A 16,264-nucleotide genomic window follows, 5' to 3' on the forward strand; every position below is an offset into this window, starting at 1 on the left:
GTCCCAGAAAGAAACTCAGACAGCTGCAAAAATCCACTATAACAGGATGCAAATCTCTACGACAAGAATTCAGATAAATCTGTGCTACAAATAATTAGAAATAGGCCTTGCAATTTCCCATTCTGATAACTATTCAGATTTAACCTTTCTATTTTTAAAAAATAAATATTAGCTAAAACAGAAAATGTGTAGCCAACAAACTCTAGAAGCAGGACATAATTTTTTTTTAATTTAAATTTTAGTTAGTTAACACACAGTGCAATATTGGTTTCTGGGGTAGAATTTAGTGACATACAATTCAGTGTAGAATTCACTTACATACAACACCCAGTGCTCATCACAACAAGTACACCCCTAAATCCCCATCACCCAACTAGCCCATCTCCCACTCCCCTCCCTCCATCAACCACCAGTTTGTTCTCTATTGTTAAGAGTCTCTTATGGCTTGTTTCCCTCTCTCCTTTTTTACTTTCCCCCCTTCCCATATGTTCATCTGTTTTCTTTCCTAAATTCCACATTATGACTGAGATCATATAGTATTTGTCTTTCTCTGACTGATTTATTTCACTTAGCATAATACACTCTGGCTCCATCCATGTTGTTGCAGATGGCAAGATTTCATTTTTTTGATGGCTGAGTAATATTCCACTGTACATATATCTACCACATCTTCTTTATCCATTCATTGGTTGATGGACATTTGGGCTCTCTCCATAGTTTGGCTATTGTTGATAGTGCTGTTATAAACATTGAGGTGCATGTACCCCTTCAAATCTGTATTTTTGTATCCTTTGGGTAAATACCTAGTAGTGCAATTGCTAGATTGTAGGGTAGTTCTATTTTTAACTTTTTGAGGAACCTCCAAACTGTTCTCCAGAGCGGCTGCATCAGTTTGCATTCCCACCAACAGCGCAAGAGGGTTCACCTTTCTTGGCATCCTCACCAACATCTATTGTTTCTTGTGTTGTTAATTTTAGCCATTTTGACAGGGGTGAGGTGGTATCTCATTGTGGTTTGGATTTGTATTTCCCTGATGCTGAGTGATGTTGAGCATCTTTTCATGTGTCTGTAAGCCATTTGGATGTCTTCTTTGGAAAAGTGCCTATTCATATCTTCTGCCCATTTCTTGACTGGATTATTAGTTTTTTGGGTGTTGAGTTTGATAAGTTCTTTAAAGATTTTGGATACTAACCCTTTATCGGATACGTTGTTTACAAACATCTCCCATTCCGTAGGCTGCCTGTTTGTTTTGCTGACTGTTTCCTTTGCTGTGCAGAAGCTTTTTATCTTGATGAAGTCCCAAAAGTTCATTTTTGCTTTTGTTTCACTAGCCTTTGGAGATATATCTTGAAAGAAGTTGCTGTGGCTGATGTCAAAGAGGTTACTGCCTATGTTCTCCTCTAGGATTTTGATGGTTTCCTGTCTCACATTCAGGTCTTTCATCCATTTTGAATTTATTTTTGTTTATGGTGTAAGAAAGTGGTCCAGTTTCATTCTTCTGCATGTTGCTGGGAGCAGGATATAATTTATAATTAAAAACAACATGGGTACATTGTACTCATATGCTAGGGATTTTTCTCTTACAGCATAAAAAAAGCTTCCCAAGTTATAATAAATTACGCCTGCAAAAAATGAATCCACTTACCTAAGTGAATGGTAAAACTTTCTTCCAACTTTCTCTGCTCCTCATAAATCCTTCCATTTGCTTCTACAGATTCTCTGAACTGACTTGGTTGAACTTTAATTTCCTCACTGAAATTAATAAAATTATTCATATGCTTTTTTGGTCTATTTGTCAGGAACTTTTCTTGAAGGAAAGAAAGCTTTATAATGAAATGAGACAAAACGAAAGCTGAGAGTACCACTTAATTTATTCCTAAACTACTCCTTAATCCATGGTAACAAGGAAGAATCATAAACACCAGAAGTTCTTAAAATTCCTACTTGTTTTTTTATTTCTTTACAGTAAGTATTGCATATTATTCTTTCCAGTCATTAGAATATCAACTCATGTGGCCCAAGAGAATGATTAAATGAAGTGATTAACTTACTACTTTAAAATGGCATATTTTAAAAAAATATAATATATCCTATATCAAGGCTGGCTCTAGGAAAAACTAAAAAATAGGTGAAGTTATAGAAATAAAAATTAAGAAGTCAAATAAAAGGAATAATAAAAAAGATGAAGTTCATTTTGATGTATTCAATCTTCTATTTTTTTAAATCTTTTCCTGCTTTTTTCCCTGCCAACATTCTCCTTCCATTCAAGGACTTTTCCCTTTGCTCTACTCTGTTCTTGTTTATTTGCTGAAAAGGTTTCCATGGAGGCACTGTACAACTGTACAACTGTAAATTCAAATTTCATGGTATGCTGAAGATGATATAAGTCTATAATAGTCATTTTGGACCACATGTTTGGGGTTATTCCAAAGAGTCTCAGTCTCACTAAGTCCATTAGTATATATGGCAAATTTAAACCTAAAAATAAATTTATATTAATAAAACATCCTCATTGTAGGATTTGAAAAGCCACAAGAGATTGCTGCTCCTTCTCTAACAACAAGAAAAAGCCAGATAATCTATAAAATCCTAACTTTTCTGAAACTTGAGGTAACATGGCAACCAAGTAAACTCAATTCTAAAATGCAACACACCCCTCCAAGGGCAGACAGGAGACACAGTTTTCATTTTGGGCAGAGCATGGCAGAAATGAACTGCTGTAATGTAAAGAGGTAAAAAGAAATCGCTAAAATTTTAATGAATTCTTAAAGGCCAAGTGTGGGCTAGCATGTAAATTTAGAATAGCTATGAGCCTCAGGCACGAGGGAGGTTTGCATGTACTTGCAAACTCTTTTCCAATGGTCTCCACCAGGTGTTTCCAAGAAAACACTGGAGGCAGTCCAGGAGACAAGGGAGCCCCTTGAGTGGCACAGGTAGAAATGCTGAGAATGCTCCAAACCCAAGCTCTAGAGATACAGGGCTTGCCCAAGACTGAAGCTGGACAAAGACAACAGAGACCTGTTCCCCACCCCCAACTATGAATCTAGCACCAAGTCACAAACAACAACAGTCTATTCCTCAGGGGTAGAGCAACAGCATAGAGACCTTATGCTGTGGCACAAGCCTACAAAGACTCCTGAAAGTGAGGATGGAACAGAATGACAGGAAAAAACCCTCTAGAACCCAAAGCCCCATTCTAAATACAAAGTGGCTGCAGCTTACTACAGTAGAAAATGAAGCCTGTGGTATCACTGAAGGAACAAAAACCAAACTCAGCTCAACTACTGACTAGGGTGGCATGACCTTCACATTAATGGCCTGTTCATTTCTGGACATAAATATTATTTACCTCAGTGTCTTCTAATACACACAACAAGCATTTATCTTTTAAAAAAGAGAGACCCAAAAAAGCAAGCAAAAGAAACAAATAACCCATCGTCAAGAGATAAAGCAATCAACAGACACAGACTGAGAGATGACCCTGATACTGGGCATAAAAGAAAAAGACTTTCACATAATGATGATCAATATGCTAAAAGATCTATTGGAAAACAATACACAAGGACACATAAGGAATTTAAGCAAAGAGAGAAAGGAAATTAAAGTACTAGAAATAAAAATATGATGTCAAATTGATGATCACAGATATCAACTCCTTTGACAGGGTCATCAGCAGACCACCAACTCATTTTATGATACCACCATTACCCTGATGCCAAAACCAAATGAAGATATCATAAGAAAAACAAAACTATACACCATCATATATATATATATGTTTATTCATTATTTTATAGTAGACATATTTACTTATATAATATATATGAAATAATACATCATGACTTATGCATATAAATCTTAACTATAAAATTTCTAGAATACTACTGGGTAATAAAAAGAAAAGAACCATTCATAAATGAAACAACATGAATAAAAAGCATTATGATAAGTGAAAGAAGCAAGACACAAACTGCTACATAACAGTTTGATTCTATTTATAAGACAGTCTGAAAAAAATCAAAACTTCAGGGACAGAAATCAGAGCAGGTTGCCAGGAGCTGGGAAAGAGAAAGGAATGAGCTATAAAGGTATAAAAGTGAAATGCTATATCTTGATTGCAGTGATGATTTCATGACAGTTAAGTTTGTCAAAACTCATCAAAATGTAAACCTAAAAGAGGTAAATTTTAATTTGCATAATTTACCCTTCAGTAGGCCTGACTTTTTTTTAAAAAAAGCAAAAATAATGGCTAAAAATAAAATGCCACTTTTATCAACTTCTTATAGGAGTTCTATACGGAGTTGAGTTGAAAACAAGTTTCTGCTGCCCAAGGAAACTGCTATTAAAAGAAAAACAAAACTGACAAAGTCACAGTAAAAACATTCTTTCCTAGGAATACTTAGTTTGTAAAAGCAGCATCAGCTAGAGGCCAATATGTACACAATGGAATTGATTCTATAGAGTGAATTTCTGAAACTATAGCAGCAAAGTGAGAGATAATGTTTATAACAAGGGGCTTTCTCAGCTTCCCGAAATCAGTGACTCTCCACATTTCCTTTTTTTTTTTTAAGTTCAATTAGCCAACATATAAGACATCATTAGTTTTTGATATAGTATTCAATGATTCATTAGTTGCGTATAACACCCAGTGCTCATCAGATCATGTGCCCTCCTTAATGCCCATCACCAGACTCTCCACATTTCTGACCAAAACATACAGTATATACTTTACATTCTGGCTTAATACACACATTTATTTATAGAAAGCTTCATGTATGATGTGCTCTCATATTTTTCCCTTATTCTACTCTGCCATACTCTGTTCCATTCCATTGCATTTGATCTCATTTTATTGCGATTTTTTAAATTTATTTAATTTTTTAAAAGATTTTATTTATTTATTTGACAGAGAGAGACACAGCGAGAGAGGGAATACAAGCAGGGGGAGTGGGAGAGGGAGAAGCAGGCTTCCTGTGGAGCAGGGAGCCCGATGTGGGGCTTGATCCCAGCACCCTGGGATGACCTGAGCCGAAGGCAGTTGCTTAACGACTGAGCTACCCAGGTGCCCCTTTACTGCAATTTTTAAAGGTCTGACTGGAAAGTAAAGAATCTAGAATGGTCCTGGCAGACTGCAACCAGCAGTTTGAGAAACACCATTACACATTATAGGATACAGATGTTCCCAACCCTTCTTTCTGCCCACCTCTCCCTTTGTATTGTGCTCATTATTTTTTTAAATTTTTTGTTCATTATTTTTATTTGAAATGAGGAGTATAGTCAAATATATCAGTGTCAAGGATGTTACCCCATTTCTAATCATAAAAACTTGTTTAAATATTTCTAAGGTGTTGTCTTGGGAAAATAAGGCAAATGACAGATTATAATATTTGGATAAGAGGTGATAGAGATATCAGGTAAACAGCTAAATGATAATTCATCCATCTGCCTATTTGTCCACCCATCCTATAAATACTTATTGAGCATGTCTTATGTGCCAGTGTGAAGAGGTAGACACTTGGCAAGGATCTGGGTATAACAGTAGAAAAAACACACATGGGTTTTGTCTCCAAGGCAAGACTAGAGGGGAGACTGACATTACACAAATAAAATGCTATTTCTAAATGTTTGGAGCAGATTCCAGGCAACTGCTGGAAACAGGATTATCATACTGTTCTAAGTACATTTCCAGTTGAATATACTTGAAGATTTGAAAGAAAGAAATTCTCAAACATATGAGTATACAGCCAGGAGAAAACATAAGCACTGTCAAGCTCTAGGGCAACATATGAAATACAATGCATTTAGGCCATCAGATACTGTACAAGTTATGAATTACATAAGTCTTCTATACTCTTTTCTTTTTTTTATTAAGTTCAATTAGCCAACATATAGTACATCATTAGTTTTTGATGTAGTGTTCAATGATTCATTAGTTGTGTATATACTCCTTTTCTACCTTGCACATGCTTCTCTGACTGCACATATCATTCTACACAGTATTATTTCATTTATAGGTCAGTCTCTCTAGAATATAAGCTCCACATGCATAGGCATCTTCTTTGATTTTCTGCTTAGAGAGTGCTTGGCATTTAAGATGCATTCATCCAATGCTTATTGCACTGAACAGAAACCAATTTAAAACGAACAAGAGACTGTACTTGGGATACTTAGATATACACACCTAAGAGATTTATAGCTAAGTTCTAAGGGGGCAAATCACTATCTTAAGCCAACCAATTAACCCCCCTCCCAAATAATCCACACAAATCCAGATAATACCAAAGGTGTTAGAAGTATAAAATTATCTTGAACTGTCATTGGTAACTTAAAAATAGCTACAACTAAAAGATTCAATTTTATAATACATACAAACTCTTACTAACAATGAACTTTCATCTAACAAGAACAATAGATGATTAATACCTGAGGGAGCTGTTGTTAGGGTTTTTTAGGTCTTGATGAAGTTTTATCACCCATTCCTGATATTCTTGCTTCTGGATCGCAGTTGATTGTTTTAATTCATTTGACCATTTATTTTCTAAGTCCTCAAAAGAGAGAGTACACCACGTGGTCAATTTTTTTTTTTTTTTTTTTTTTTAAAAACATAAGTGAAAGAAAATGCAACTGTGTATCTAAAAATCATTGCACTTCACTTACTTGCTGGGATTCAAAATGCTGAGCAGCCAGTGAATTTACATCTTGATCTGTCAGTGATTTACCCAATTCCTGCATCACTTTTTCCATTTCAATGCCTTGTCTAAAACATAAATGAGCAGATCAGATAATATTCATGATATCTTTAAGGGGTATGGCCATTCCAGATTCATTAAACAATCTCTACGAAGTGAAAATAAAATTTTTTCTTTTATAGGAAGATGTCCAGGCACAGCAACTGTAATACCTAGAAAGCACTCTGAAGCCCTGGAAATGGGGATGTGGGAATAATGATAATGTCATATAATGCGTCATTTGTACAGCTAGATCTTGATCTAAATTTAACACATAAGTGAAAGCAGTCAAAATCTAGGCGATCTTTCAATTTCCATGACTAATGCTTGAAACTAGACTCCTTTCTCATCTGCAGATTTCCTCAAAGAAGATACTCTGACTCCAGCTTTAATACATTTTCTACTTATACGCACAGGAGTTAAAGTGACTTCAAGGTCTGAAAGTTAGCTTATAGTATCGCCGAAGCTGTCAGTTAGGTTCTAAGAATCAAACTGGTATTAAGTCACAAAGTTCTCCTTATAGAGGAATATAAGATACATTCTAAAGTATGTTTTAGCCTTACCTTCTTCATTTGTGCAGAAATTAAACATGGTTTTCCCACAGGAAAAACTAATCACTGGTATTAGAAGTGCAGATACCAGTTATTTATGGGAGAGATGGGCTGTGACAAGAAGACCCGGGGGAGCCTTTTGCAGTGCTGGAAATATTCCATTTCTTGAGCTGAGTGATGATTACATGGGTGTGCTTACTTTATAAAAACTTATTGAATTGTACACCTACAGTTTGTTGTCTTTTCTGTATGTTTTAATAAGTAAGTTCTTAAAAATTTTCAAATTAAAAAATTATCTTCTAATATAAATGTATTTAAAAAGTTTGTTCTAAAATATATTTCAAACAAATGTGAAAAGAATGAAATAAAGACATAAAGGAAAAGGATTTTACTATCAGTCTAATTAATGTAATCGCTCTTAAAAGAGAATTTATCCTTACTTATAACAACTGATTAAGACACTTATATGTACGTGATAAATAAAACTCATTTATATGTTATACATTTATTTATACATTTCTATATTTACCTCCTAGTATTAAATATTCAGTACCATTTAGTCCTCAATTAATTCTAATGAAGGTGACCCCAATAACTTTTTATAACTATTGGGGGCCAGGTGCTTGCAAGTAAAATTTTTAATTAAAGCAGAAATAACTGCGACACAATTATAAATACAAACTTTGATATAAATAGATTAATATTTTACATTATGCATGTTCCCTCTAGTGGATAAAAAGTATCATTGCCATTTTTAAGTTTTAAAGATTTAGTATCTTTAAATATCAATAAATGAGTATCTTTAAATTTTTGTATCTTAAATCTGGTTTGCTAAGAGCAGCAAATTAACAGTGAGGAGAAAAAGACTAATAAATAATTCAACAAAAGAAATTGCACGAACATTTCATCCTAAATGTGTCAGAAATGCAAGAGCTAATGATACAGTTAATGATACAATATACATTTTCTCGGATTAAGATGAAAGGAAATTTTATTATATTTCTAGCTCTATCTAACTAGGTATTGGCTCAGTATGTCAGGTGTGATAATTCTAACAACCTGAACATTATCTTGAAGACACTTAGAAAAAACGAATATAACAGTCTGCCCTAACAGAAAAAAACAGAAAAAATTATTATACTGTGCTAAGAAACTGTCTTTTAAAGATGTAAAGTGGAATTAAAATGAAAAGAGAAATAAGAAAATGTGTCACTTCTGCTCATGCATTGGGTAAATGAATTGGGTGAACTTCCATAGCTATCAGTGAAGTCTAACTTGTCTTAAGTTATACTGTTAACCTTTACAACAATCACCTACCTCAAGAGGAACCTAGCTTATTTTTCCCTTTCAAGCTAACAGTTTGGGTATGTGGAGAATAAACTACAAATTGTTGTAAAAATAAACGTATTTCGGGGCGCCGGGGTGGCTCAGTCGGTTAAGCGGCTGCCTTCGGCTCAGGTCATGATCCTGGGGTCCTGGGATCGAGCCCCACATCCGGCTCCCTGCTCAGCGGAGAGCCCGCTTCTCCCTCTCCCTCTGCCTGCCACTCTGCCTACTTATGCTCTCTATCTATCTGTTAAATAAATAAATAAAATCTTAAGAAAAAAAAATAAATGTATTTAAATATTGTTTATGTTTACAAAGAAAAAAAAAAGCAAAACCCCATCAAGAGATTTGACCAAAGGACATTTCAAAAAATAACATAAACCAGGGCACCTGCGTGGCTCAGTTGTTAAGCGTCTACCTTCGGCTCGGGTCATGATCCCAGGGTCCTGGGATCGAGCCCCACATCGGGCTCCCTGCTCAGCAGGAAGCCGGCTTCTCCCACTCCCACTCCCCCTGCTTGTGTTCCTGCTCTTGCTCTCTCTCTCTCTGTCAAATAAATAAAAAAAATCTTACAAAAAAAAAAAAAAAAAACCCAAACTCCTACAAAAAAACTATTCCACAATAGAAAAAAAAAGTATGAAGTACCAGTAAATGCAGATAATTAATAAGTTAATGCAGCTTCCCCAGAGGAAGAATACTTATATAAATCTAACCTATATTTCGTTCTTACTCTAAAAATATAGTCACAGTTTTACTGGCTACATAATAAAGGACTAAATAAAATTTTTGTCTCCCTCAGGGACACAGCTTCAACTCTTTACCTGGTGACAACGACTCATACTGCAGGTATCCCACCTAGAAAGGAATAAACTGCCTCAATGCAGCTGAACAGCAAAGCTAAACCCATACGGAGTGACAAATGTCAAAATATCAAGTTCTTTCTGACAGGGAATGTTCTAATATTTTACTAGATAGGAAAATAAAAGGTTGAGAGGAGAACTGTTATGAAAATGTACCAACCTATGCAATATAGTAAAAATGCTGATCTGGTATGCAGAAGAGTATTTCTCTGGAAAAAATTACTAAATCAATTTGCTTATGATTTTTGCGTTTTAAATTTTCCTAACTATGACAACCCTCAAAATAACAGATTATTCTCATCTTGCTGGTCCCAACGTTTTCTAATGCAAAGCAAATGAGAGCCAGGAGCAAACCAGAACATCATTTTAAATTTACTACTTTGGGACAGACTATCAAGTCAGTCACAAGAAATACATGTGATTTGGTCCTAATATACTTTTACAATTAAAGAAATTTCACATCAGCCACTCAAAACATTATCTTAATACCACGTATACCTAAAGTCTTAAGTGAATGTTTTTAAGGTAATAAATGTTATTAGATTCTGCTGGATTAAAATGGATTATCTAGAAGAAGCATACCCTAATTATTATTACATTTTATAGAATTGCTAGGAAGCAATCTGGAAAGTCATGTTTTAAAATAAATAATGCTAGCAATTTTTTAGTTACTCTGGAGGGAAAAAAATGAATCACAAAAGCATTGTTTTCAATACTGTATGCAATGAATTAAAATGTCTTGGAATAATACTAGTGCTATTTTTTCCCCTCATGTAAATAAACTTACAAAAGTGAACTGAAAGAGACCATGAACTTAGTAATGGCAGGGTTTTAAAGAGGTTCCAAATAGGGAGACAGCTTAGTACAGTGGTTAAGAGCTTTTGAGTGGAGCTATGACTTCAAATTCTAGCTTGTTCTTAGACAAGTTATTTCACTCATTTTCCTCATCTGTAAAAGGGGGTAATAATTGTTGGGCTGTGGTAAGAATCAAATGAGATAAGGCATCTGTTATGGACTGCATGTTTGTGTCTCCTCAAATTCGTATGTTGAAACCCTAACCCCCAATGTGATGATATTCGGAGGTGGGGCCTTCGGAGGTCATTGGGTTTAGAAGAAGTCATGAGGTTGGAGCCCTCATGATGGAATTAGTATCTAGAACTCTCTCTCCAGAAGAGACGCACCAGGACCACACACTGAGGAAAGGCTATGGGAGTGCACATTGAGAAGGCACTGTCTATAAGCCAGGAGACAGGTCTTCCAGATACCAAATCTGCTGGCACCTTGATCTTGAACTACCTAAGCCTCCAGAACTGGGAGAAATAAATTTCTCTTGTTTAAGCCACCTAGTCTATGGTATTTTGTTATAGCCTGAACAGGCTAAGACATCATCTAAAGCATTTTGCACAGTGCCTAGATCTTAGAAATAATATATAAAGATTAGAAATAATATATAAAGTCACCATAATTTATTCAGGTAAATCACTTGAGAAGTTTTATAAGCCTGTGATGACTTCCTAGTTGAAATTACAGATTGAAACACACAAGAAAATTAATTTCCAATATTAGAGAACTTTTTTCTATTTTATTTTTCAATTTTACAATTAAATGTAAACCAATTATTCTGCAGCCATCGTATCTGACAATGTGACATTTAATTATGATAGTGCAAGAAATCTGAAATACCTCTCTCGTAATTTTTTCAGCTCCACATCTCTTTCGCCAATCAGTTCTGAGATACTAACAAAGTAATTATGTTCCAAATTCAGGAGAGTTTCAGAGGCTGGAGAATGGATTAGGTCATGGTACACATCTGCAAAATCTTCATCCCAGCTGGGCTCTTCAGGCCTTGCATGCTCTAACGTGGTCTACAAGATGACACACAGACATTCTTAAATCATGACATGGCATTTTCATTTACTATACTACTAGACGAGTACATATATTATGAATTTTTTTTTGTACATCAGACAAGGATAGAGACCTTCTATTTATATATGTGTATATATAGGTTATATAGGATTATTTGAGTATACAAAAAGATGGAAAGGTATAAACTAAGATGTAATATGAATTACCTGGAGGTAGGAATGAGGAGGGGGTACTAATATGGAGGAAGGGATAGGAAGTGTTCATAATTGAAAAAAAATTAAGGGTGCTATGATCTCATTCCTGTAAAATAACAGAATTTTAACATTTCTGTAAAATTACAGAGTAACATTTCTGTAAAACACACACACACACACACACACACACACAAAGGGATGATCAACAAAATGCTAATGCTAGCTATTTCAGGAATGTAGGATTTCTGATGACCTTAACTTTCTTTATATTATTATAATTAGAAAAAAAAAGCTTCTCATTATTAAAAATACATTGCTAAAAAAGGTTTTATAGGATATACATTTAGAAAATGAGGTTACATATATACTCACATGTTTAGTGATGCAATGACCCTGAAAATCCAATTCATGTGTAGGATTTTACATCAAGATAAACCTACGCAATTATTTTGATTTTCTAGTATTCTTTCCTCTTAAAATGCTTTTAAGAATATGAAATCTTTTAAGAATATGCTTTTAAGAATATGAAAACAGTAGCTATCAAAATGATAAGGGACTGGGTGCCTGGGTGGCTCAGTTGGTTAAGCGACTGCCTTCGGCTCAGGTCATGATCCTGGAGTCCCAGGATCGAGTTCCGCATCAGGCTCCCCGCTCAGCAGGGAGTCTGCTTCTCCCTCTGACCCTCCCTCCCTCTCATGTGCTCTCTCTCTCTCTCATTCTCTCTCTCAAATAAATAAATAAAATCTTTAAAAAAATGATAAGGGACTGAGTAAACACTGATAAACAAGAAAAACAGAAACATGGAGAGAGGCAAAATAGGGATACCCTCAACACACACAAAGATCCATCCAAGGAAGTATGCACACAGATCCATCTGGGGAGGTACGGATGCCTGTCCCAAGGACCTGAGATATGTCAATACATCAGACAGACACAATGGTTTATAGGTGAGAAAACTGGCTGAGCAGTTCTTTGTCAAAGATTATACAATTTAATGGCAAAAGTGGAAATAACACAAAGAACTCAATGTTTTTTCCATTACTGATCTTTGTAGACAGACACCTATAAAAAAAGAACAATCTGAATTCTTCCCTTTCCTTGCCAATGAAAATAAAAACTGTAATCGATGAGGACATAACTCAGAGTAATAATTTACCTAAAACTAAAGCAAGTGGACATATCCCAGAAATAGGTATCTTCAAATCGGTCAATCAATAGGTAAACCTTTATCCCTTACCTTTCACTTATACTTCAATCAATAGCCAGATCAGGAGGGAAGAGTTTAAGGTGACTAGCTGAATCTCAAACATGGATTTCATCTGCTCTAATGCCTCTGAAAACTTGAAAGCACATTCTGCTAACTGCTCTAGGAATTATGAGCAGCCCATGTGACTTAAGCTCAGTTCGAAATTCACTTCAGGTTCAGGCTAAAACTTTGTAGGAAGGAGCCCGTGAGAGATCATAGAGATCTGCTTGCCCATACATAGTACCAAATATTCAGGAACCTCACGAACCAGATCAGCTAACAACAGTAACCGGCAGCATCAATTTAACACTTGGCCTAGAGCAAGCCTTACCAATAGGTACAAACTACCTACATGAGAAGCACTAAACAGAGTTTCCCCTAACCTAACTCATACCAACCCCTCAGGAGAGAGGATGCTAGGAAAGGAACTGTGATGGCTGACGGGAATGGGGGCATTGAGTAAAGGCCTGAGAAAAGAAAACTATTTAATGTCCAGGCCATTATTTCTCCACCTCTACCTTCCCGCATAAAGCTTTGGCCCTGAGTTCACACCACAGACTTCCTCTCTGTTCCACCTCCTGTCATCAGCCTGGGTTACCTGGATGTCCATGTGGGTAACCCAATCCAGTGCCCTGCCTCTTGATTCCCTCAACTTATCTTTTTTTTTTTTTTTTAAAGATTTTACTTATTTGACAGAGAGAGACACAGCGAGAGAGGGAACACAAGCAGGGACAGAGGGAGAGGGAGAAGCAGGCTTCCCGTGGAGCAGGGAGCCCGATGCGGGGCTCGATCCCAGGACCTTGGGACCATGACCCAAACCGAAGGCAGACGCTTAACCACTGAGCCACCCAGGCGCCCCTCCCTGAACTTATCTTTACTAAGTCCTCTGCTCCCCCTGAGTCCCCCACTCTGTGTCATCCCCAGGAACAGCTCAGCCTCTGAAACTGAAACATTCAGTCTCTGACTATAACCTCCAACCAAGATTCACATTCAATTACTCCCAGGCAATGAGTTCTTTAAATCATCAGGATCTCCACTGCACAGACCCTTCTACTTTCTTATATTTTATCAGCCATTAGGTCCCGCCCAGCTTCACTTTCTTCCCTAAGTAGTTTAGGGAATGGTCCAGCATTCAAATATTTTCTTGCCAAAATCCTCAACCCCTTGACTGATGTTCTTTCTCTTGCCCACCTAACAAAACTCTAATATTATTCCTTTTCTCTATGCCTGCAGTCAGGCTATAGAATGCTGCAGCAGAAAAACTACAAAACTATAAAGTTTATGATGACAGATTGGTGCTACTCTAACTTTTCCCTTCAATGATGCCTGGAAATCCTATCTTTTTCTGGTCAGTTCTCTCCTCAAACATCCAACTGTGTCATCAGTTCCCCACTTCATCTAAACACATGGCCTGTCTTTATTTCCCAGATAGAGTAGAAGCAGTTAGAAGAAAATGTCCTCAACTTTCTGCTACTAAAGCAGTAAAATTTTCAGAATCTATATCCATCCTTTTCTTCTTCCTTTCTGCCATAACAGAAGAAATGTACCTCCTCCCAGTCAAGATTCTCTACTTGAGTTCTGATTCTATCCCTTCTAGTCTTCATCGATACCATCATAAACAAACCTCTGATCTTGTGTTTTCATTTTGCAAGTGTCTCATCCTTCTTCTTTAGGCATCCAAGCTTCTTGAGTTATCTATACTCATTCTATTTCCACACTCCACACATTCTTTTTTTTTTAATTTTTAAAATTTTATTATGTTATGTTAGTCACCATACATCATTAGTTTTTGATGTGGTGATCCACGATCCATTGTTTTCGTATAACACCCAGTGCTCCATGCAGTACGTGCCCTCCTTAATACTCCCACACATTCTTAAAGTCACTGAAATCTAGTTTCAGTCCCACCAATCCATTAAAACTGATCTTGCTACAGATAAAGATTACCTGATAAACCCAATGGATATTTTTGAGTCTTTTCCTCACTTCATTTTCTCAGAAGCATTTGACATATGAACTATTCCCTCCTTCTTGGCACCTCTTTTTTCTCAACTTTCATGAAGCCATAATCTTCTGTCTTCTTTCTACTTCCTTGGCCAATTCCTCTCTTCCCTTTGCAGGTTCTTCTTCCTCTGTTCATCCCTTAAGTGTTAGTGTGTTCATTTACTTGTATATTCATCCATCTTTTTTTTTTTTTTTTTGCCATCTACTTATCCCATCTACCCAACCCATACCAAAGCTCTGTTATTTTCAGGCACTGGGCTACGTACCAGAGCTATAATAGAGAATACACTAAACATTTCCAGGTGGCTATCCATACAAGCAGGAGATACAGGTAAGTCAACAGACAATTCTAATGCAGGGTTTCATTGGGATTCTGCACAGGCATGTACTCTTTTCCTTCTACATAGTCACCCTGGGCAATTTCATTCATTCCATGACTTCAAAATTCAGCTATGTATGAATGACTCCCATACCCATGTCTCCAATCCAATCATCTTTCCTGAGTGCCAGGTGTACATAGCTAAGTGTTTATGAGACATCTCCACATGGGTGCCTCTTGTAGGCACTTCACATTTAAAGGGTATAAACTGAAGCCATCATTTTTATGCTGTAACTTGCTTCTCAAGTGAAAGGAGCTCAAGTGAAGGGAGCCACCACTCCACCATTCCCTCAGTTGTCCAAGCAAGAAATCTGAGCCAATTGATCTTTTATCTTTCATGTCTCAGCTTAAATATTAACACCTTAGAGAAGAGTTCTCTATTCCTATATAAATTAGGTTTATAACCCCCTTCATGGTTCTCCATGACAGCACCCTACTTATTTCCTTAATAACATTTTTAAAATTATAATTTATGTACTTATTAACTGTCTTCTTCACTACCATTCCATGGGAATAAGGACCAGATTTGTTATGTTGATACATCCCCAATGCCTAGTACAGGATCCACACAAAGTATTTGCTGAATAAACAAATATATGAATGGAAAGTCATTTGTTATCTTCTCTTTACCATTTTAACTACCATTGTTCTAGACTAAGCTTTCATAATTTCTTCCCTAACTACAACAGTCCTCTAACTTATTCCAATATTTCTCCCTTGCAGGATAAACTCTTCACGCTAATGCACTGAACTGACGTTCCTGAAGTGCAAATATGATCATCATCTTACTCCTCTACTAAACTCTTTTAAAGCTGCTCATTACCTTCGGCATAAAGACAGAACTCGAGATGGCCTGCAACTCTCTTTCTTAGCCATTCTGAACAACTTTCAGTTTTTCTAATGTGCCATGGGCTCTCTCACCTCCAAACCTTTATATTTATACCCTCTACCTAGGGTATTATTTTTCTCCTCTCCCACCACATACCTTCCACCTACCTATTTCCAACTAATCTTTCAGGTCTCAACTCACTTTCTCTTTCCTGTGGGAAGCTTTCCTGAAGTTCTCTAGATTAGAATAGGTGTACCTGCTTTGTGCTCTCCTTGCAC

At 36.3% G+C, this 16,264-nt stretch overlaps 1 protein-coding gene across 5 annotated transcripts in view; it reads right to left on the reverse strand.

Annotated features, from left to right (window-relative positions):
* Nucleotides 1-16,264, reverse strand: part of CUNH12orf4 (chromosome unknown C12orf4 homolog) — a 63,123-nt gene that overhangs the window by 39,145 nt on the left and 7,714 nt on the right. For all 5 annotated transcript variants that reach the window (XR_004297729.1, XR_004297728.1, XM_032390837.1 and 2 more), the window contains exons 4-7: nt 11,149-11,330; nt 6,658-6,757; nt 6,424-6,545; nt 1,646-1,752 (exon numbers count right to left, since the gene is read on the reverse strand). Coding sequence is in view for 3 of the 5 variants with exons in the window: in XM_032390837.1 (XP_032246728.1) it covers nt 1,646-1,752; nt 6,424-6,545; nt 6,658-6,757; nt 11,149-11,330 (511 nt within the window). In the remaining 2 variants the exon portion in view is untranslated. The remainder of the gene's footprint in view (nt 1-1,645; nt 1,753-6,423; nt 6,546-6,657; nt 6,758-11,148; nt 11,331-16,264) is intronic.

The sequence above is a fragment of the Phoca vitulina genome, unplaced genomic scaffold (assembly GCF_004348235.1).
Source record: "Phoca vitulina isolate PV1807 unplaced genomic scaffold, GSC_HSeal_1.0 scaffold59, whole genome shotgun sequence".
NCBI classification, from domain to species: domain Eukaryota; kingdom Metazoa; phylum Chordata; class Mammalia; order Carnivora; family Phocidae; genus Phoca; species Phoca vitulina.